The following is a 21,994-nucleotide window of genomic DNA, read 5'->3' as shown; positions in this document are numbered from 1 at the left end:
TTTTATGTCAGTTGGCCATATTTGATGACATTTCTGCTGATTTCTAAAAAATTAGACTGTACAGAGTATTAGAAAACTACAAAAAAAAATCAGCCAAATCGGTCAAGCCGTTTTCATGTTATGTCGTGACAACGGAAAACGGGTTTCATTTTTATATATATAGATTATACAAGCTTTTATTTTTATTTTATCTATTTATTTATGAACAACCAACAAAACATACACCATACATTCACAGTTTCCATATATAACCTGACCAGGAACATAAAAACCCTCGCCATGTTGCGGAAAACTAATGGTACTAATTTCTTTTAATGGCAATAGTAACTGAAAACTTCATTGACATGACGTCACCTTGCATGTCAGTCTATTGCTGTCAAATTGTAAACAAACTTTATTTTAAATGTGCGCAATTGGTTTTATGAATTAAATTGCTAAAATATTTTTATAGTCGTGAAAGAAAAGTGGTTCACAATGTGTTAAAGTATTTGTCGAAGAGAAATACTAAGGGTTCGGACAATATTTTCATTGAATAATGTTTCCGACAACATGTTTATCGTATAGTACAGTCCACTATGAAAATTAGTTGTGGTTTGTTTCAACTACCTATTTTAAAAATTTTTGTCACTTTCTAAGTGTTGAATTTTATGGGATTGGGAAAGAAGTACCGAGTTTGAAGCGTTCATGAGCAGACATTGCAGTTGAATATTCAAGTTCTGAATTTGATTATTGATAAAAAATAAAATAAATTCTACTAGCTCGATTGATGGTTTCATTTAATTTATTTAAATCAGGTTACTTAAAATAATATTTTTTCGTTAATTTATGAAAATATCAAATTAGCACGTAATCCTGAATCCTGATACATAAAGTTAGCCTATTAATTTAACACAGGTACGACTGTACTCAGTGTTGCACTATCAAATGCAATTGACGCGCCTCTATGCCAGGGTTTTTATGTTCCTGGTCAGGCTATAAATCTAAAGTGTTGTTAAAGTTGTTGTTAATGGGTTGCCACGACATGCACAGAACGCTGGATATCAATCTTGTTTTATTTTATGGCAATTTTATTTGAGTATTTATTTTTGGCGGCAAACGTTTAAACGTAATTACCTACCATGATTGTTTAATCCGACTCTGAATACAATTCAGATGATTCTAAAAGTCCATAATCGGTTTCTTCTTCGTCATAATATGGGTATTTTTTCACGGGAGTGCATGAAAATATAGATAGGCTGTAAAATATTCTTCCAACACTTGTGGGCAAGATCAACACAGCTGAAAATTCTGTTTTCCCAACGCCTGTTTTAGATTGTGAAATACAGTTAGTATTGTTCATTACTAAATTAATTTCCACTCTTGAAATCGTATCACCTGTAAACATGTAAGTATTATAGTTGCATAAAAAATGCACCAAACTGTGACCAAACGAAGAGTTTGCGTGGTATTCCTCAAAGCGATTACTTTATAAGCATGGTTTATTCCCGTTGTTCAACGCCAACCCAAATAACAGGATATTAATGAAAGTATATAAAATTCCTGTTTTCGCCACTCCTCCAGCCGATGGTAATGATCAATTTTAATTACTTAATTAAATTCTCACCAGTAAGGACTAACCTGGTGGGGACAACGGGAATTTAGTAAGGATACAGAGCGCTTCTAGAAATAGTTATTGCGCTTCATTATGAGTGCATCTACATACTTACTTTGCCCATTATCTCTTGAACTTACTTACCATCATCAGTTTTGTAGTAAATATCAAAGACTCTATTTAACTTCACGCTGCCCCATATTTTATTCTCTTCAAACAATTTTGTAACTGAAATATATGCCAGGGAAATAATGCAGTGTGTGTGATTATCAAACCTGCCGAAAGGTAAATCCTAAAGCTTATCTTACCTTTACAAGTCCCCATAGAGAATTGGATTTTGTAGTAAGGATATCCGACTGCTTCTATAGTTCGTAAGAAGTTGAAGATACCACTAATGTTTCGTATTGGGAGCAACACAACGAAAAAATGAAGTAATTTGTAGTTCATACTCTCAGAAGGTGATATCGCGATTCGGAAATGTTGACTGACCGTTACAGTAGACAGACAAATCTATATGAATGGTACCTATGATTTAAAGGTATGGTCAGCAGAGAAGTATGATAGTAAGCATTGGGAACTTAATAATAAAGTGATCGCTATCATGGTGACCGTCATTAGCATTTTATTTTACATTCTGGTGATAACAGGATTTAGTAGCACTTGATCTTTGTCTTTTACATTCTGATAGATTTTGGTTTCTGGTGGTTTCTTGAGTGTTCTCGTGTACCTACTTATGTATGTTGGAAAACTTACAGATCTATTTAATAGCCTTACTTACTTATTTCTAGTGATCGGTTTCCCTAAGTTAACAACTCAGTAAATGTATGAATTACACTGTAAATGATTCTGGTGACCATGCTCTGCCATAACATCCTATTTGTATGATGTTATGAATAGTCTATTGTAATGAAATTCCAGGAAACATAACACTTAGGTACAATGGACCAATGTATATTAATTTGAAAACTAAAAAGTTATGTGGTTATAAACTGGATCTATGGATAGGTAGGTACGAAATAATTTTCATGAGAATAAAACACGTATTTATTTAATTGCTTTAATACTTTGATCCGTTCATTTGATAACGGCAAATTACATAGTATTTAGAATATATGTGGCGCCCGTCTCGATACCAGCCCAGGTTTCGGTGACAATCTGGCGCGTATATTCTGGAGGGACAAGGAATCCGTACTCGTATCCTGGGAGCTCCAGGGTGTAGGTGTAGGGAATGCCCACAGCGCGGGTCCAGTCACGGGAGGTGCCGCTGGAGAAGTATAAAACGTTGGCTGCGTTACCCACGATATAGCGGTCTGCTTTGTCGAGGGCGAGGTTGTCGATCGCCTGAGCCATCATCACTCCAGCCAGGTGGAGAACCAGACCGTTGGACGGGAGTGTACCTGAAGAGATAAGCAGCTATAAGATTGTCCATTATCATTTACGCAGTTGGCTACTAATAACCTGTTAAACTAGGTAAGTAAAACTTGTTTACATAGAGTTAAAAAAAGTCTCACTCCTGTCTCTGAATAATTGATAACAGGTTGAATTGGTGCTATATTTAGATCCGATTCTGGTTTAATTTAAATTCGATCTCTTTGGCCTCGTAGCAATTGATACAAATAGCAATCGATGCTTCAAATCTGCCTGCGAAGTGTAAAAATAGATTAACAATAAGTCATTGAACTTCGACCGACTCAATCTTTATGTTGTCTTGGATTTGTGTCTCCAAAATTCTTGTTTGTCAATGACGCACTTCAATTGTCCACCAGGATGTCGATAAAAACGGCATGCAAGGTTTTATGGTTCCGCGTTTATTGCAGATCGGATAAAGATACGCCCACTGCATTATTTTTATCTTGTACAATTCCGATGTTGTTCCAGTTATACGGGGATTCCTTGACTACTTTCACTTAGATTACCTACTCAGGTTTCATTGAAAAGTTACTTTGGTAACTATATGTAATGCTTAAATATGATACCATCTTACCGTTGCTACCCCACGCGTACAGGAACATATTTCCGTAACTGTGCAGAGAAATGTAGAGTTTAGTTCTATCCAAGTCTCTGTTTACTGCGTCCCTTATAACCCTGATTTCGGGCTCGGAGAATGCTGAAGGGCCTTCGTAGATGAGGGAGCATGGGACAGCGCTATCAGGACGGGTGCCCCACTCATGGTCAAAGTTGCGGTTCCCGTCGACACCTGGGCATGAGTCGCTACCCGCGTGGGAACGGGAGCGGGTCTTACGCCACATGCGGTCCTAAAGTTTAAGGAAAAAAACCTATTAATAAAGCTAGAATTTTTATTAAACAACTTGAAAAAATTTAACTGCCTAAGGCGGGACTCGAACCCACGACCTTCCGCTTGCCGGGAAGTTTGAAAAGCGACTCTATTCGCTAAGAAATTTTAATAAAGCTAGAATTTTTCTATACATTCAATTACTAAATTCTGTGCACAATAATTTTAAAGTGTGGTCAAGGTTTGAAGTAATTTAGCATCGAAAACGTAACATTTTAAAACATGTGCATGTAATCAAAATAATGATAGGTATGGTGTTCTTTGTCCGCTTCTTTTCCAGATAGGAAGGAACCGTCATAGTTATATCTAAATTTAAATAAAGGTAAGTAAATTGTTTCGAGGAAATATTTACATTTTACCATACCGTCTCTACCTTCAATAAGAATCATAAATCGCTATCAGTACCTACCTAGTATGCCTAAGAAACTAGGTCACATAATAGCATTTGCTACCCGTCACGTAGGTATTAACTTATCAACATAGGCAATGTTCCAAGATAGATACCAGATTATCCTTAACCCTTACCTCGTGGATGGAGTATTCGTAGCCGTCAGGGTTGGCAAGAGGAATGATGACCCAGTCAATTTCGTCTGTTAATCTCTGATTGACTACATCAACGACGAGCTGGTTGATGATGTACAAAGCCACGGGAGGAGTGACCCACTCCCTGGCGTGGACTGCAGCGTCGATGACAATCACGGGTTTTCGAAGGATCTCGAAACGAGTGGTAGAAATCCTGACGTATTTGATCTGGCGACCTTCGTAGCTGAGACCGGCGTTGATGACCGTTACGAGGTTGGGGTATTGCTGACCGAGCTCATCTAGGTAGTCATTGATCTGTAGAAATTGCACAGTAATGAAAATTGGTCAAGAGAGGATTACAAATATTTGATTATGTTTCATTAACATGACAGAAAAAGGTTACCTCGTCATGGCTATAGTAAGCATCCCAGCTGATGGAACGTCCGCTACGCTTTGCAGCTGATTTAGCTGCAACATTCTTGGCTCCCTCGTCACGAATGATCCTAGAAACACATAATGTTAAAGTGGACACCGTTTTCTAGTCCATATTGTTTTGAATCCAGAAATAAATTATTATAACTTACTCAGCAAGGTTGTCAGCGACCTTGGTGTAAGGCATATTCTTCGAGTCGAAATAAGCCAGCCATGACTGCTTCTCCTCAGGTGAAAGCCTGACCAGGGCTTCAAGCCTGCCAGAAAGGGTGCGAGCAGCTGGTGTCGCCGAAAGGATGTCTAGAGAAGCTTCTAGAGTTGCGATCTCTTCGGACGAACCAGCCACGCGGTACAATTGGTGGCTATAAAATAGATTTGGAAACTATAGATTTCCTCCTATTCCTAATTGATTGAGTACCTATATTTAAATTAGATAAGATTGATAAGGTATATGACCTAGTCAATGACAAACCTACTACTAAGTAAGGTCAGTTTTAAATAAATACCTAGCTAAAAACCGGTTAAATAGGATAGTTTTAAAGTCAGTGACCCTTTAATGAATTATGTTAACTAATTACCTACTTACGTAGGTATAGGCACGTACGTTCTTAATAGCACTTAAATGAAAATGATACTGTAAGTATGCTACATAGTTTGATAATCTTTCTTGTAAGAACATATAGTTACATACTACAATATAACGATGAATTGATGTTAATTAACTAGATGATTGCAATATAAGGCTGGGTTGCACCATCTTGTTAGGTAAATCTGTCAAGCTCCATACAAAAAGCACCAGTTCTCATTAAAGTTACCGTTAAAGTTAGGTGGTGGAACTCAGCCTCAGACTTGTATTTTTTTTTAAATACTGGCAAGTTACTCACCCTTCATATTTCTCATGGTTTCCGCCATGCACCGCGGCTGCGGCACACAGTAGCAGACTTATCACCAGCCGTGCCATTTTGCCTCTAATCCACCGGCTACCTATTTGCTTCGTGTTATTCTCTCCAGGATAGCCATTATCCTATCTTTATTGACTAATAAACGCGTTATTTCGATAATCTTGTCGGTTTTATTGACTTTAAAGTCTATAATACCTATTGGACGTACGTAACTATCATAAACAGGTAAAAAGTGTGCATGTTAATATTTTTGCGTCATGTGCAATGTAATAATATGAATAAAAAGTTGTTGTGCCTTATCAATAACAAGACTAAATTGGTTAGACGGTGCCCTGGGAGTACATAAACAAAATTTAATTCCGTAGCTTATACTCTTTACTTATTAGCTTTTTCAGGAAGTCCCAAAATTCATGAAGGTAGATGGAGCCACAGGATGAGCAAAGCAAGAAGTAGATACCCCATTAGTGAAATGATAAGGTGCACAACTAGGTATGATAAAAATTTAAGCAATATGCTTATTTACAAGAAGCTTCCAGATAAGCATGTTTGCGTAGAGGAAAATAACTGTTGGCATTTTTATAGTAAGCTAAACGATAATAATTTGGACGTCATGAATTTTCTTTTTCAAATACAGTAAAGTAGGTGAGTAGGTAATTATATTTTATCAATTGTTTATCTTTTATTTATTAGATAATTTGTAAGGTCTAATTATACAAATGCTAACTAATAGAAATGAAAGAAAAATTGTTTTAGTCTTAATTTTTTTATATTTGAAGAACATGTAAATTTAAATTCTAACTAGGTACTAATAACAAATAAATAATTTAGCTATGATACATTTATGTTTTAATTTTCAATACATATTTCCAGTAAATCTTCCTAAGGGTCCTTTTAAATCCTGAGTGCCTCCAAGCATAGATGAGAGGATCACACAGACTATTGCTAGCTCCTAAGAGATATAGCGGTCCTAGAGTCAGGATTTCTAAGGGTATACAATCATAGCCATGTATCATTATGTCGCACTTCACATACATAATGATAGCTACATAGTACGGAGCCCAAGTCCCAACAAAACAAAAGGTGACAAGCAAAACAGTTTTGACTGCTTTTAGTTTAGTCGGCGTGGATTTCAGCGATTTCGACTTGCAATAATATCGCGACATTTTCTGAATTCGCTGCTTAAAAGCATTCCCGACTTGTTTCTCTTCAATATTCGTTTTGGTAAGCTCATGCATTTCCAAGGATTCTTTGTTTATAACAGTTTCTGTGGATACGGTGATCGTTACAGTCGTTTTGGACATTTCGTCGCTTTTCGAGTCTTCGAATGCTTTGTTGACGTAGGCAATGTTACTTTCTTTGAACTCTCGGATTTTGTCTACTGCTTTAACTGCGCTATGCAGTATGAGTAGGTAAAGGAGACAAACAGTGATGATCACTGAGAGCACTAGCACAGAGACGACGATCAACAGCGAAGGAGGGAATACGGCTATGTAAAAGCATCGGAAATCTCTGAAGGTCTGCCCAGTCCATCCCATGGCTGGTAAGCACGCTATGAATATCCCTGGAAAAATATTTACGGCAATAGTTATTGGGACAAACCTTGTAGACCTTACCTCCTGACATCCTGACATACATATTTTGTACATTACATTACAAAACTACAAGTAAAAAAACATTATTTTAATTGGACAGATAAAAAAGTAAGCGATTTACTTAACGCGGAACTATACGAATGACGTCACAGTAGGGCTTTTAGCCGACTTGATGAACACTACGAGTTTAAGGCGCTCTTCACAATGGGAATCTCTACTGGTCAACGTTATTTTGGACTGCGAATTGTTACTGCCCTCTCTGTTACCGAAACGGCGTAGTTTCCAGTTAGAGCGCTATGGTAGAGCGCCTTACTTTTTGCACTAAAAGTCAAATTAACAACCAGTTCTAAAAAAATAGACAAAAAGTAACAATAACAATAATTTATCATAACATGTAATAAGTATTTGATCTGATGACGTTAAATTAATTAATATTGAACAGCAGAAATTGTTTAGTCATCATTACAAACCAAATTATGTTCAAATGTCGATTTCAATGTGAAATATTACTCATTTAAATTTTTTTGTTATACGAGTTTGATACTAATTCGATTAGACGATGTAAAATAAAATATTTTTGATGAGAATTAGTTTAATGTGTTATCCACATTGTAATTAACATTCTGCACATCTACGAGAGTTACGAATAAAAGCATAAATAAACCAGTTATTCACAGCACATTTACAATTATTATTAACTAACAGTCATGGTTAGCTCTACAAAAAATAGTTCGGGGAATCCGAGTCAAATCAGGTATCGTTCACTATCTGAAGTCATCTTTACAGAAGTACTGCCGGCAGTACCTTTCAAAGTACTTTTTGATGCTTCTTTGGAAGCCTTTATGCCACCAAGCGTAAATGAGTGGGTTAAATACGCTATTTGTAAATGCTAGAGCCGCAACAGGCCCCATTAGCAAGTAACGCTGCTGTAAACATCTAGGATTAGTCAGCTTTTCTTCACACAACACATAAAATGAGACAATAATAAAAAAAGGCATCCACGTGACTATAAAGCTAAACGTTGTCAGCATTACAATGGACACCGCCCTCCATTTATTCGGCGGTTCCTTTGCTTTACGTTTTCTTTTCCACGATTTCACAAAACAATGCCCATTTTTTGTTTTCGTAATATCTTCTAAAGAATGACCATAAGAATAACTCGATTCTACTGTGCACACGCTGAAGTTCGACTCGTGCCTGGTTTTGCTCGTTTGAATTCTTTCTATGTATGGTAGGGACGTGTTTATTGTACTAATATTGAGATCATCATTACTTTTAGATCTGGTAATGGTCGGTTGTTTTAAACAATAATGACCGTCATTCATGTTAAATGAAGCGCTTCTTTTTAATCTGCAACCATTACTTTTTGTAGGTTGTTTAAAAGTGTTCGTTATTTTAGTGTTGCCACGATAAATTCTTAGTTTAGGTTCGTCCGTTGAATCTAGACTACCTTTTACGGACTTCTCGGTGGCTTTGATATTGTTTTGAGTTTTTAGTGCTTGTAGTAATATTACAGAGTATAAAATCGTGACAATAATGATAGGTATGGTGCTTAATAAGGAGTTAAACAATATAAGAGAGCCGGGGTACACGGCGACGTAGGAACATCGAGCATCAATGGGTTCGTGGTTGACCCATCCAGTGACCGGCATGAACCCAAGAATGGTCCCTGTAAGACAACGAGTTAAAAGACAAATGTTAATCACACACAAAATTATAGACAACACAAATACACAGTTACACAATGGGTTAAAGCAAGATATAAAAAACATCAGGGACAAAAACTTAAAAAAAGGAGTTCAATCATTAGGTCATTAAGTTGTTCTAAGATGAAAACCAGTTATCAGCTAAGTCAGATAATTGTAAGTAGGTAATCACTGAGGTTTGTTGCTAACAATGCAATACAAAGACATGTGAACATTTATTATCGGTTAGTACAAGGTTTACATCCATTTTCTTACCAATAATCCATATGCAGACGATCCCGATCCTGACGCGGGTGGTGTTGAACCATCTCTGGTAGTAGAGGCCATGTAGGATATAGATGTACCGGTCTATGGCAATGAGGCCTACACTGAAGATGGACACCATGGCTGGGCAGACTAACATACCTGTTGACAGATACTCGTTACAGGATTGCAGAGAAGTTTAAACACCTAAAAGCATAGAGACGCTTTGTCGCTCGAGTTTGCTTATAAATTGTGTAGCACTGAGATTTTGTAGGAAGAACAGCCACTTAGACAAAATAACTTGTGATAGTTTCTTTAAAAAATAATATGAAGTAATAGTCCCGTAAACCCATCGTACTATGCTAAAAAGTGGGTTAACCACGGCGCGAGTTCGAACCAGCCACTGCAACGTTCCTCGGATCACGGTTCCGCCAGTTCGACACCTTCACCGTTCGGCTATTCCTTCCTTCTTAGCTTTGCACCGACTTTTTTTATTGTCGCCAAATTTTTTGATGGTTTTAGAAAGTGAGCTTGACAACAGCATCGCGAATGTATTATAAACTCAGTCAATTCTACTAACCAAGCTGAAAGATGCACAGCTGATTGGAGCTCATGGAGTTGTCGACTGAAGCACCGAATATAATCGAAATCCCGATTATGGTGTCAGCTAGAGACACGTTTCCCAGTAAGAGGTACGTGCTTTTCGGCTGCTGTCCTAGAAAAATGATACCATTAGTGAAATTCCTCAGTCTTGATTTAAATAAACTATTTTTTGTTAGCATTTACACCTACATATTGGGCATGCAGTATCTTATGTTGAGCTAGTGTGAGCCAAAGCAGGTGAGGTGGCCAAAAGATGGGGCTGCAACGGTGGACAAACTGGGCATAGGTGGAAATCGGGTCATGGCCTCGCTACACCGATACTTCCTCTATGCTCAGATAGATGGACATTCGTGGTTATTTTAGTAGGTAGGCCTCGCCCTTCTGGCGGGAAGAGCCCACCATAACCCGTCGCCATGACCTCAGCGGCGGTTATGCAGTTTTATGCATTTTTTCCACGTAAAAAACCGGCCAAGTGCGAGTCGGGCTCGCGCACAAAGGGTTCCGTAGCAGCAAATATAATAAACTTATTATGTCAATTTAATCAACCTATCTCAAAAACTATAAGAGATACTTTGATCAAACCAAAAATCGTTGAAAGAGTTAATTAGCATGCATCACCTCTATTTTTTTTAGAATTTTATACCCCGTAGTTATAAAAATAGAGGGGGGGGGACATACTTTTTACGACTTTGAGAGCTGATATCTCAAAAACCGTTCACTTTAAGAAAAATGTTTTTTAGAAAACTTTATATCATTTTAAAAGACCTTTCCATTGATACCCCACACGGGTATGTACATCGAAAAAAAATTTTCATCCCTCAGTTACATGTATGGGGGGCCCCACCCCCAATTCTTTTTTTTACTATTTAGTGTCATAATTTTGTAGCGGTTCATACAACACATATTCCCATCAAATTTCATCACTGTAGTACTTATAGTTTCCGAGTAAATCGGCTGTGACAGACGGACAGACTGACAGACGGACAGACGGACAGACGGACAGACGGACAGACGGACAGACGGACAGACGGACAGACGGACATGACGAAACTATAAGGGTTCCGTTTTTGCCATTTTGGCTACGGAACCCTAAAAAGTGTGAGCTAGAGCAAGTTCAGTTGGATTTAGGTAAGTAGGCAGCTTTATTTCAGTTATTATTGATTCTTTACTTTGAGTTTGAATGAATCTTTTCCAAATTCCTCTATAAAGTTTGGTTTTGAAGAATCAGAACACTCTTTTTCGTCTAGGTATATGAAGTAGCTTTCCGTCTACAATTTGAATAAACTGATTACTTATTAAGTGTCATCACAGGTAATAAGTAAGTAAGTATAATCGTATGATCTTATGCGATGACATTATAAAGCCATTGTTATAAAAAGGAAGATTTTTTGTGACTTGATTTGCATTGTCACAATACCAACTTGTTTCGGCGGTAATCATTTCTGCGTAATGGTTTACATAGGATTACTCACGTGGCCGCTTATTTGACCTTTCTCATCATAACAAACAAATGTTAGAACCCATGCGTGACACGCATGTTAAGAGTATTGATCCCGATATTGTGAATTCATAGGTGATATTTGAATTAAATCTGCATACCTACTGAGATTGTTAATATTTGATTGATTTTTAGGAATACATATTTTTTAATATTTTATGCCAAGCTGAATTGCTTTTTGATTGTTTGGTGTTTAACCAAACAATACAGCGTTAACTTAGTTCTATTTTATTTAATATTCTTTTTGCTGTAGATTGTCAATTTATTGAGCAAGGCTGTGTGCTATAATAATAATAAAGGGTAGCATTTAACTGCAAGTCAAAAAATCATCCTTATATAAATCCGAATTCTAAGCAAAAATACTGATTGCACAGCAAATTAATTACCTCAAAATATTAAAATCTTAGCAGCAATTTAAGTTCGTGACGCATTGCTATTTATTTAAAAAGTGAAGCTATTTTATGAATGCATTATCTAATAATAACTTGCGCACAGTAAATGTATTACATCATTTATTTTTAAAAATACTCTCAATTTTTCTATCATGCACTGCAGTTTATCTAAATGAAATATCATTTTATTTGTCATAATAATCGAACGTCCATGCTTGCGTTTTTGGCCAATCTTCGTTTCAGCCAAATGACGTCCACTGCTGGACAAAGGCCTCCCCCAAGGTTTTTTGGCCAATACTTAGGTATATTTTTGGCATCTGCAGGCGATGTGACATACTTGAGTCGAATCGCAATCCCTATAAATGCTTGCATAATATACTTTATTTAAAAAAAGGGGACAGTTAGGTACATTTAACATTCATCCTGCATTTTTTAAAATCCATCTCACTTGTACACAATACACCAAGACCGGCGACTTGTTGTCGGCGGCCTTATTTCAAACGAATCATGTCACCGTTTTTGTTTGTCGGCGAAAAGTCGCCGACTGACCGACTCATGTCGGTGGATCGTCAGGACTGCATTATTGAACGACATAAAAGTGTTAGAAAAGACGTAAAATAGATTTTCAGTTCAACTTGAAGAAATAATGCCGAACAAGTTCTTTGAAATTTTGAGACATTATTGTTGAGCAACTTTTAAAATGCATATTAGAAAACATGTTGCAAGAATAGTTATATTGATATGAGTATGAGTATTACTGATGTACGTTCGGGTAAATTTTCTGTGCAATTAGTATATTTGATGAGAAAATAATATGTTTGCACATCAAACAACTTTTTTGTTGCGAGTTTGAGAAAAAAATATGGTTCACTTTTGATGTGTATTTTCGAATTATTTCTAGTACTAGTTTTGTTTAACAATTTGTTTATTTACATTGAAATTATTTATTTGATGTAAAAGTTATTTAAATTGATGAAAATAAATTGATGTACGATAAGTTATTTGATGTGCGATTAATAATATCCCAATAATAAATAGGAGCCGAGCCGAAAAATTTGAAAAAAAAAAAAACAAACGGGAATAGCTTTCCCTTATTTCTTTGAAAGTTTTCCCTAATAAATGGTAAAGTTTGTTTACGTAATTATTTGTTATCTATTCTTTCATGTAAAAACCGCTGATCACACTTTAATGTTTATTCTAAGGTAGCAGTTAGGTAAATAAGTATTTATTAGGTTTGAAAACTTTAGGTGCGTACCTACAATGAGAAGTCATTTTAGACAAAATCGTGAATGATTATATTGGACGTCATATTATCATCATATAATTAACATACGATTAGAACCATATATTACCTAATTAAATTCATTTAAACAAAATCACGAATTTCCAAGGTTACTTAGTCACATTTCCCATGTTAACATGGAGGCGCGCTGCCGATTGGCGACTGCCGTTTTTAGCACATTATTAGTAGTTTTATATAATTAACACTTCGTGTGATGTCAAAATCGTATGGATCAAAATTAACAAGCTAGAAAGAAAATCATAACATACTAATAATCGTAGTTTAGCATTGCAAGGCTTTACGGTTGGATATTACCTCTTATACAGGAGTTGATATTTTATAGTAGGATTCGAACCACCACAATGCATTTTTGAATTTCACATTCAGCAGTTTTTTTAGGAAGGGTTATAAGCGCTTGTACCTACTAAAAGTAGGTATCAGTAATTGCTTAATGTGGGATGTAATCTTAAAAGATAAAGAGGATAATGGTTTTAAACTTAGCTAAAGTTTTTACACCTTTCACCGAATATTGGCAAACAGGTTTTACGTTAGCACATCAGATAAAACTTTTTAAGCAAAAGTTTTCCTTCTATGGTAACAAATAGATAGAACCTATAATTCATCTTATTAACGAGGTATAACTACTTGGTATTTATAAGGTTAGTAATAAGCCATACCTAGTTGTAATCTTATACCTATTCGCGTTTTTATTTAGATAATTTTGACCTTGAACCATTGTAAAGCTTAATAATTATCGAGTTTATAGTGGTAACTGACCATGATGTATAGATAGTTACGTAGCGTGGGTTCAACTTACTTGACTTCAAAGCGATTTATTGTTTGTGTAAATAATCATCTAAAATTTCGGCATAAAAATCCATGACTTTGTGAGTTACTTAAAGCTCATTATTTAGTTACAAATCAAAATTTTCTCACCTTTTTTTAAAATTAATCCACTAGATATAACCACTGTTAAATTACTGAGTATGATAAGAATTCCTAGGATATACGCGACCCATTTGTAAGTCAGCAGTTGCTCCTTTTCCCTGGTTTTATAGGCTTCGTATAAATCAAACAGATGTATTTGCGACACTTCACTTTCATTTGTAACGTTTGCAAGGGTTAGGTTGAAGAAGTCCATAACTTGATCAAGAGTCACATTTGTTTTGAATATTGACGATGAGTTGCCTTCCATTTTCGTTTACCGTTACACTCGGTTTGTTTATTTAGCTTTAAGCGAGCACATGTCAATAGTTCGGGGTCCCCGCGAAGAATGAAGTCCAAACTCCAAGTCGCAGGTTGAGGATAAAGCGTAACTGGTAAGTTTTGTTTGATATAATGAGACTATTAACATTTTTATGGTTCCGCCGTAGTGGATGGGGTTTTCGAGTGCCAATTTGTTCCGTGTTGCGAATAATTGAGCTCCGTGACGTCGATTTCTTGCAATAACTTTGTATCATTTACGAGCGAGTGATAGGTGCATGAACCTGTCTGAAGTTTTCTAAAAGTACCCCACGGGGAAAGAAAATAAGGCCACTTACCTACATTTTGTAATTAAAATTTTATTAAGTTAATCTTAGTATGCTTATTGTAAAATAAAGTTAACAAAAACATTATGTTTAAAATACAATTTATTTCTGATTTATTTAACAGGGTCCTGTGTGGCCCGTACGTATTAGTACTGTCCACCGTGTTATAACCCCAGGCCAATGATATTATATATCATTGCCCCAGGCGTAAACTATTCTGCCAGTTGGCATCTAACATTAGGTACCTACTTACTTAGTGCTAGCACAGAATACATAATAGTAGCAACAGAAATTGCACTCCTTTGTGTAGGATCAGATGCCGACATTTTAACGGTAATAATAATAATGCAAAATATCCAACGCACATGGTGCATTCGAAATCGCACCTTACTACTACGCTCACAAGAGCGCATTTTTTTTTGTGTTTAGAATTGATCTACGTCACCGCTCAAGCGTCAGGGTTGTATGAGCAAAGTAAAATAAATAAAAACTTAATTTTAAGAAGAATTTATTGTATTTACGATTAGAAAACTTTAATCTAGTGGAGTTTGTATAATCGTACCATCTCTAAAGTACCTATTAATAAACTTCAGTGTTGCGATAATTCGAAATTAAACAAACAGTTTTAAAAGGTGTAGTGTCGGAAAATAGACGCGGTAAAGTAAAAGTTAATGTTTTTATTAGCTAAAATAATTTTTTTGCTATAGTTTTTTGTCTTAGTATTTCAAAATAATTTATTATTTAAAAAGTGTAGTTTTTTTTTATTATTTAAATCACTACAGTTAATTATTATTCCTAAATATTACAATTTTTCATTAAAGAAGAATAACAGTGCTGTTGGAACAATAAACCTTGATTGCGACGATGATCGACCGAGCGTGTATAGAAATACGCGTGTGCAAACAGGCGCGTGGCGGCCCGGACTGATATGCAACTTGAAGTTGTCGCGCGCTGTAGGTAATTATCTCGGCCGGCATAGGCGAGTGACGGAGGCCTGGTGCTAGGCTTAGTAGACCTATGATACTCACACAGGCAGGCCTTTCCTTACAGATGTGAACATACCTTTATTTGATAGATTAGGAAAATAAAAAAATATGGGGCCTTAGAAGTATGTTATGGCGCAAGTAGACTACGCGGAAAATTGTACCAGACGAAGCACTGGTGGTTGGTTTTAGGATAATGGATGTACGGAACCATTAGAAAAGAGTAGGCTATCGACTTAATTTTTCCTTTTGAATTTTGTGGAAACACATGATGTTCAGTCACTGTTATTGTCAATTAGGTTCATGACAATACAACTCGACGCTTTGAATACAAATTTTTGTTGCTTTAACGAGGTTGTGACAAAGTAAAGTATACGCTAAGTCTGAGATTGATCATAATGACGAAGAAATCCCCTTTTATTGCTGATTTTTTTGATGACATCGTGGTTTGTGTTGTGATGAAAAAAAACCTGCATCGAATTATAAATAGGTCTTGCACAACCACCTACGACAATGACCCCTCTAATGAATTTTACTAAAGTAATAAAACGTTTTTTGCAACCTATGTTTAGATTTACTGACGGGAATCACATACCTACTTACCGCTCTCTCTCTAATCTGTCTGTGATTGCAGAATCCAGAATTCTAGTCCTACCTACCTACCACACTGACGCAGTGAAGGTGGTCGGAATGTTGGCGTTATAGCCCACAAGACAATTTATTACATAATTAATGATGATCCCGTGGTGGCGTGGATTTACTTTATCTATCCAGAGTCACGTCCATTCATAATAAGCAGATTAAAAGATTATATTTATCTTTATTTATTTGTATGTTTACCGATTCGCTAACCAGTAGCAATAGTAGCCAGTTTTATTGTGACAAAAAATACTTACCTATTTTTAATAGCTCTTAAACACTAATCGATCTACTCTCTAAAGTCACGATAAAGTAATGTAATGTAAAAAATACTTTATTTAAGTTGCCTTCCCATAAGTTCGTTCGTTCGTTTCAGTCGAAAGACGTCCACTGCTGAACAAAGGCCTCCCCCAAGGATTTCCACAAAGACCGGTCCTTCCCTTAAGTAGGACGCTAAAAATGAGTGGCCATGACCATAAACAGTTAAACATTTCTTTGAAATAAATAAAAGGCCTCATAAAATTACATGAAACGGAACGCTGTACTACGTTTCTTTCTAAGGAATAAAATTTTGTTATTTTACTAAAAATAAAATCTTAATGCTATTTACTAATATGTCGAAAGGTAATATAAAAAAGAATAATATTATTTAAGACAGTAATTAATAATGTAATATTTGAGTAACTTTCGTTGGTTTAGCAAACAATTACGACTTAATTTGACTTTGACAGGTAGCATAGTTTCGTGGCTTGGAACGTAAATTATTCATAACGATTTGCTGTCAAAATACTGTTTAGATTTTAGATTTTCTAGATTTAATATTGATTGATTCTTCTGATAAGTTACAGAAGAACTCAATTAAATATGTTTAACTTGTCAATCTTAAAACAGTTTTCAAGGTTTGTGTGATTGTTAATTCTTAAAAGAATATAACCTATAAATGTATGCATAACACTGTAGTGCATTCTTTAATTTTACAGATTATCAATATGTCCAGCTATAAAATTACAAATGAACACAAGACCTATATCTACAGCAACTACGCTTCAATTCCGAATGACTGAACCGCTATGGTAAGGGCTTGTTTATTTATGTTTTAAGGCTTTACCATTTAAACATTCAGTAGTCTTAACTTTTTGAGTGATTCTCTATAATAAAACCTAATTCGGAATTGATAACAATTTGTTTTTTGTTATATTACAGTGCAGAACCTATGAAGAAGAAGAAAAAGATCGATCCTCAGATTATCAGGGCTCGTGAAGAGCGTAGACGAAAAAAGATAGAGAAACAAATTAGACGTCTGCAGAAGAATGCCCAGCAACTGAAGCCTATCGATGAAATGGAGGTTCCTCTGAACTTGCTGGATCAACTTGGGTAGGTTTCTTTTGACTGAGATAGGATCACTATATTATGAGATGCATAATTATTATTTTTCATAAATTCTGCAAACAAATTAAGAATTTTAATGAATTTGATTGAATCAATTTAAAATAAACAATAGCATTACCCCAAAGCTCAAGTGATGGTATAAAATAATACACTTTTTTGTAATTAATTAACAGCGTTCGAGGATATATATCAAGGGATATATATCTTGATATACAGTGTGTCCGGGCTTGTAGTGATCAAACTTTAAGGGCGTAATCTATGGACAATTTTATCGATGAAAATACTTGAAATTTGGGGCTTGACCCATTTCTCGCAAAATTACGAGGATTTAAGTTTTTAATTTTTAGTTTTCACCTCTTCCTTCAAAAACAAGTGAAAGCGTGGGTAGCTTAACACTAATAAGCAAAAATTTTATATCATGCGATAGCCAATAAAATTATCNTCGAGTTTGGGTTCGTTGGATTTATCTTTTCGGATTGGTCATTTTTTTATTTCGGATATCCGATAGTTTCGGTTACGGTTACGGATATCCATAACATCCCTGCTTGGTAAGATGGCCCTCTCCGTCTCGCTCATACCTTTTAAAATGGCTTCTCCACCTCACAAAGCCAGAAACTTGAATTTTGGGCACATTAGAATAATATTTTTAACCAAGGTAGATAAAGTTAAAAACGGGATTATTTCCAATAAACAAAAATATTGTCGACAATTACAGCAAAAATTTACCAAGTGTTATACCATTTTGGAATCCTTACTAAATGCGCCAAATAATGACGTCACTTGCCACACTCGCGTAGTACATTTTTTTTTCAGTACAGTCAGTTTAAACTAGGCAAAAATTTTATTTTGAAATTTTTTTTGGTAAAAATGTATTTTTTTCATCCAAGCTGGAGCAGCTGGTTTTGTAATTTTGATAACAATTTAGAGAACCATTATTCAGGGTTACATAACAAAAAAAAATTTGGAAAAAGTGAAGATTTGTGGCAACACGAGCAAAAGGACCGTCACCTGGAGTAGAATTTTTTGTTTTTTTTTAAGTGCCTATTATTTTTAAAATATGCCACATAGATTTTTTTTTATATTTTTCTGATAACCAGCACAACTTGCATCAACACCCAGTTCCGGCTTGACGTTACATTACGGGACACCCTGTATATCTGATATATATCATAAATATCCGATATTTTGATATTTATAATAAATATCGGATATTTTCGAACCCTGTTAATTAAACAAAATGTCTAACTTCAATAAAAAAATTGTGTAATATAATAGGCTTGTGATGCAAATTTCGTTTCATACAAAATATTACCAGAATAATTTTCATAAACATAATAATTAACTAATTATTAGTAATTATCCTTTCTTGTTCCTCAGAAAACGAAAAAGACCACCACCTAATTTAACTCCAGAAATGCTGGAAGCCCGAGCGCTGCTCCAGAAGGAATGGACTCGGTACAAACGGGAGGAGTACATGAGCCACGTGGCTCAGATCGACAGGATCATGTCCGCTCAGAGGCGGGCCCTCGACAAGCTGTACGAAGAATCTGAAGAATTGTACAATGAGGCCATTATGGTGAGTTACTGTGAGTTGCACAGTATGTACAAGGAAAGTAATATGTAATTATAAGAAAATTACAATTAATTTTACCACTTTTTACTTCATTTATTAAAACAAGCTAAATTAATAGGACCCTTCAAGTTTTCCATACTTTATCTATATCAATTTTTAAAATAAAATTAATACTGTATTATACTTAATTTCTTGACTAAATTATTAAATGTTATGCATACCAGCCCTGCATGGATGATTATTAGCCAATAGGTTAGAAGGAAAATATTGCAATATTCATTAAAGAACTTCACATAAAATATCACAGCTATAATTTTATAAAGCAATTTTTTTCATTATACTATTAGAAAATTATGTACCCAAAAGTTAATATTAACTTTAATTAAGAACAATTATAATGTGTCCATTTAACTTAATTTAATTTTGAAATATTTCTATTCCAGCCTGACATGGCGCTGATTCCGTACGAGATCAAGGGCCCCGTGGCGACGCCGCCCATCAAAGGTTACGAATCCCCTGACGGCGAGTACATAGATGTATCCAAAAAATGGGATAATTAGTACATACCTACTCTAGTTTATACAGTTGTTAGTGTTTGTAAATTATTAAATATATTGCCATCAAATCGAAATGAATTCTTTTTATTTAAAAAGATCACCAACAAGATCACACAAACTAAATAAGAACAAACTTAATTAAAAACAGCATGTGCTAAACAACAGCAATACACAAGTTATTATTATTGTGTTCTAATTTCGTTTTAGGGTTCAAACTGATCGTAAGTTTTGGTATCAGTGGCTGCTGCTATAGGTATGGTACGTTATCGCGGTTTATGATAGACTTCCCTTTATAGCAATAACTAGACAACTCAAAAGTACTTAGAGAGAGACATTTTCAAAAGTCCCTGTAGGTAGTTAATGTCATACAACTTTATCGTTAATAAGTGTTCCTTTTCAGGACTACGGAACCCTAAAAATGGGCGGGAATAGTATGGTTCAGTAAAATCATTGCAGTTTACAGGGAAAAAGGAAAATGATAGCCCAAGATAATTCATAATTATTCTAAAAATAAAACGGGTCTCCTGGACCCTCGTTGTATGTTGTAGTTGGACGAGTTCTACTTGTAGTTGTAGTGACAGCAGTAGTGATCTCCGATGTTGTGGTTATAGAATCGGTGGAATGAGTAGAATCTGTCAATTGAGTTGTGGTAGAAACAGCATCGTTTTCACTATTGCCTTGAATATGGTTTGCGTTATCAACTGTTGAAGGCGCATTGCTTGAATCAGGTGATACAGAATGTGTAAGCTTAGACGATTCCGAATCGCCTTTTTCAGTATTTTGAAGTTCAGGCGATTCAGTGTCTGTCAATTGCTTGTTATTGCTTAGATTTGTAGTAAACGTTGTTGGTCTATCAGGACTTTGATTCGTTTCGCTTGCTGATGCTTTTAGTGGTGTTGTTGCTGTTAAAAGTACCGTTGAATCTGTATTTGTAACTTTAGCACTAGTAACTTCGATATTATTTGCGTTTTCAACTGTAGTGACTTTATCATTATTATTGTCATGACCTGAACCAGTTGAAATTAATGTCGTGCTATGAAGCAACGGATCAATAATAGTATTCTGGACACTTGTGTCTTCTTTTAAAGTGTTTGAATTTTGATTAGTGTCTTTTGGAGAATCGTTTTCCTTGTTTGAATGATTAGACGGTTCTGTTCTATCAGCATTTGATGTCCAACTAGCTGTAGAGACTCTCTTGTTGCTTTCTTCTTTAAACAGATGATCAGTTGTTTCATCTTTATGCAACGTATATGCGATTGTTCTTTTATTTGTCACATGATCTCCATTTTTGGAATTAGTTGTCCATTTTAGCGGATATTTTTCTTGTAAATGTTTGTTTACTGTCGTATGTTTTAATTTTAACTTGGAACGAGAGTGGAGTACTAAAGGAGTAGTAGTATGATTTACTCGCATTTCCAAGATTCTCTTCACAATATCTGCGGGCATCCAATGGCCGGGCAGGTCGGCTTCTATGGGATTTTGTATGAATATTACACCCCGGTCTTTATGTTTCTGTTTGCCCAATGTAATTACAACGATTTGTAGGCTCATTAAAACTGCTATGATATTGTGCACTGAAAAATAATTTTAATAATGAACTTAAAACTATTTCTAAGATTTGCATGCAGTTCAGTACTTAGGTATTGTATACGACCCATTTCAAGTTCACTGAAAAAGGTAGGTAATAGCGAAAAATAGTACTTTTTCCATAAAAAAATCGTCTTTACGTCGACTGAACAGTATTTTCCTGTGCTGTTGTTATTAGTTTTAGAAGAAAGTGTCAGTTAATTAACCATTAAAGGGGATAGATACTAAACTAAATACACGTATTTTACCGTTCATCGATCAGGCATAACCAAATAATGTTAAACATAACTTACTCTCAAGACGTAATGTATTTTGTTAGTTGAAATCATTTCTATTTGTTGAATTAGAATCTAATACTGAAAATTACATTTTTTGTAGAGCGGCGTATATTTGTAAAGGTATCCTTGTAAATATGGGTAAGTTACATAAAGAAATAACTAATTTCAATTGTTGATCTATGAAGCATAAAAATTGATTTTACTGTTGACTGAGTTTATGACTAAATACATAATGTAGATAAGTACGAGTATCGAGTATATTAAAACGATACCTACACGAGTTTTACAATACATGGGCCATTTTCACAATAAGTGTGAGTAGGTATCTTATTATAACAAGGAATTCTGACGATAGTTTTTATTAAGACCTTGTAGTTTAAACTAGTTATAAGAATATTGTGTA

At 35.3% G+C, this 21,994-nt stretch overlaps 4 protein-coding genes across 4 annotated transcripts; 1 reads left to right on the top strand and 3 right to left on the bottom strand.

The window, feature by feature from the left end:
• Positions 1-1,126: 1,126 nt before the first annotated feature.
• Positions 1,127-2,038, bottom strand: LOC114353368 (uncharacterized). Its single transcript, XM_028305339.1, has 3 exons — positions 1,900-2,038; positions 1,736-1,819; positions 1,127-1,374 (listed from the first exon to the last, which is right to left on the bottom strand). The coding sequence occupies exons 1-3, from the start codon at positions 2,036-2,038 to the stop codon at positions 1,127-1,129; spliced, it is 471 nt and encodes a 156-aa protein (XP_028161140.1).
• Positions 2,039-2,617: 579 nt separating this feature from the next.
• LOC114353370 (carboxypeptidase B-like) lies at positions 2,618-5,831 on the bottom strand. Its single transcript, XM_028305342.1, has 6 exons — positions 5,723-5,831; positions 4,991-5,200; positions 4,810-4,909; positions 4,410-4,721; positions 3,576-3,846; positions 2,618-2,988 (listed from the first exon to the last, which is right to left on the bottom strand). The coding sequence occupies exons 1-6, from the start codon at positions 5,797-5,799 to the stop codon at positions 2,684-2,686; spliced, it is 1,275 nt and encodes a 424-aa protein (XP_028161143.1). The 5' UTR covers positions 5,800-5,831; the 3' UTR covers positions 2,618-2,683.
• Positions 5,832-6,946: 1,115 nt separating this feature from the next.
• LOC114353369 (5-hydroxytryptamine receptor 1A-like) lies at positions 6,947-14,540 on the bottom strand. The gene is made up of 4 exons (XM_028305340.1): positions 13,993-14,540; positions 9,862-9,996; positions 9,294-9,443; positions 6,947-9,001 (listed from the first exon to the last, which is right to left on the bottom strand). Exons 1-4 carry the CDS (start codon positions 14,249-14,251, stop codon positions 8,097-8,099), a joined length of 1,449 nt encoding a protein of 482 aa, XP_028161141.1. The 5' UTR covers positions 14,252-14,540; the 3' UTR covers positions 6,947-8,096.
• A 2,419-nt stretch (positions 14,541-16,959) lies between these two features.
• Positions 16,960-19,800, top strand: mRpL40 (mitochondrial ribosomal protein L40). The gene is made up of 5 exons (XM_028305343.1): positions 16,960-17,106; positions 17,188-17,280; positions 17,411-17,581; positions 18,974-19,172; positions 19,613-19,800. The coding sequence occupies exons 1-5, from the start codon at positions 17,072-17,074 to the stop codon at positions 19,727-19,729; spliced, it is 615 nt and encodes a 204-aa protein (XP_028161144.1). The 5' UTR covers positions 16,960-17,071; the 3' UTR covers positions 19,730-19,800.
• The last annotated feature ends 2,194 nt before the right edge of the window (positions 19,801-21,994 follow it).

Source organism: Ostrinia furnacalis, unplaced genomic scaffold (genome assembly GCF_004193835.3).
Source record: "Ostrinia furnacalis isolate ACB-3 unplaced genomic scaffold, ASM419383v2 OfSCF1654, whole genome shotgun sequence".
NCBI lineage: Eukaryota > Metazoa > Arthropoda > Insecta > Lepidoptera > Crambidae > Ostrinia > Ostrinia furnacalis.
Note: the sequence above shows the minus strand (reverse complement) of the source record. Positions and strands in the feature narration are given on the sequence as shown.

What these genes read in the sequence shown, in the direction of transcription:
- LOC114353368 (XM_028305339.1), bottom strand. Translation starts at nt 2,038, where the DNA reads ATGAACTACAAATTACTTCATTTTTTCGTTGTGTTGCTCCCAATACGA. An exon ending in CTCTATGGGGACTTGTAAAG is followed by an intron (nt 1,820 to 1,899) that starts GTAAGATAAGCT and finishes CATATATTTCAG; the next exon opens with TTACAAAATTGTTTGAAGAG. An exon ending in TTACTACAAAACTGATGATG is followed by an intron (nt 1,375 to 1,735) that starts GTAAGTAAGTTC and finishes ACATGTTTACAG; the next exon opens with GTGATACGATTTCAAGAGTG.
- LOC114353370 (XM_028305342.1), bottom strand. Translation starts at nt 5,799, where the DNA reads ATGGCACGGCTGGTGATAAGTCTGCTACTGTGTGCCGCAGCCGCGGTG. An exon ending in ACGAATACTCCATCCACGAG is followed by an intron (nt 3,847 to 4,409) that starts GTAAGGGTTAAG and finishes CTTAAACTTTAG; the next exon opens with GACCGCATGTGGCGTAAGAC. An exon ending in GTACGCGTGGGGTAGCAACG is followed by an intron (nt 2,989 to 3,575) that starts GTAAGATGGTAT and finishes TTATCTCTTCAG; the next exon opens with GTACACTCCCGTCCAACGGT.
- LOC114353369 (XM_028305340.1), bottom strand. Translation starts at nt 14,251, where the DNA reads ATGGAAGGCAACTCATCGTCAATATTCAAAACAAATGTGACTCTTGAT. An exon ending in TGGATTAATTTTAAAAAAAG is followed by an intron (nt 9,997 to 13,992) that starts GTGAGAAAATTT and finishes TCATTTTTCTAG; the next exon opens with GACAGCAGCCGAAAAGCACG. An exon ending in CGTCTGCATATGGATTATTG is followed by an intron (nt 9,002 to 9,293) that starts GTAAGAAAATGG and finishes GTTGTCTTACAG; the next exon opens with GGACCATTCTTGGGTTCATG.
- mRpL40 (XM_028305343.1), top strand. Translation starts at nt 17,072, where the DNA reads ATGTTTAACTTGTCAATCTTAAAACAGTTTTCAAG. An exon ending in ATCTTAAAACAGTTTTCAAG is followed by an intron (nt 17,107 to 17,187) that starts GTTTGTGTGATT and finishes TTAATTTTACAG; the next exon opens with ATTATCAATATGTCCAGCTA. An exon ending in TGTACAATGAGGCCATTATG is followed by an intron (nt 19,173 to 19,612) that starts GTGAGTTACTGT and finishes TTTCTATTCCAG; the next exon opens with CCTGACATGGCGCTGATTCC.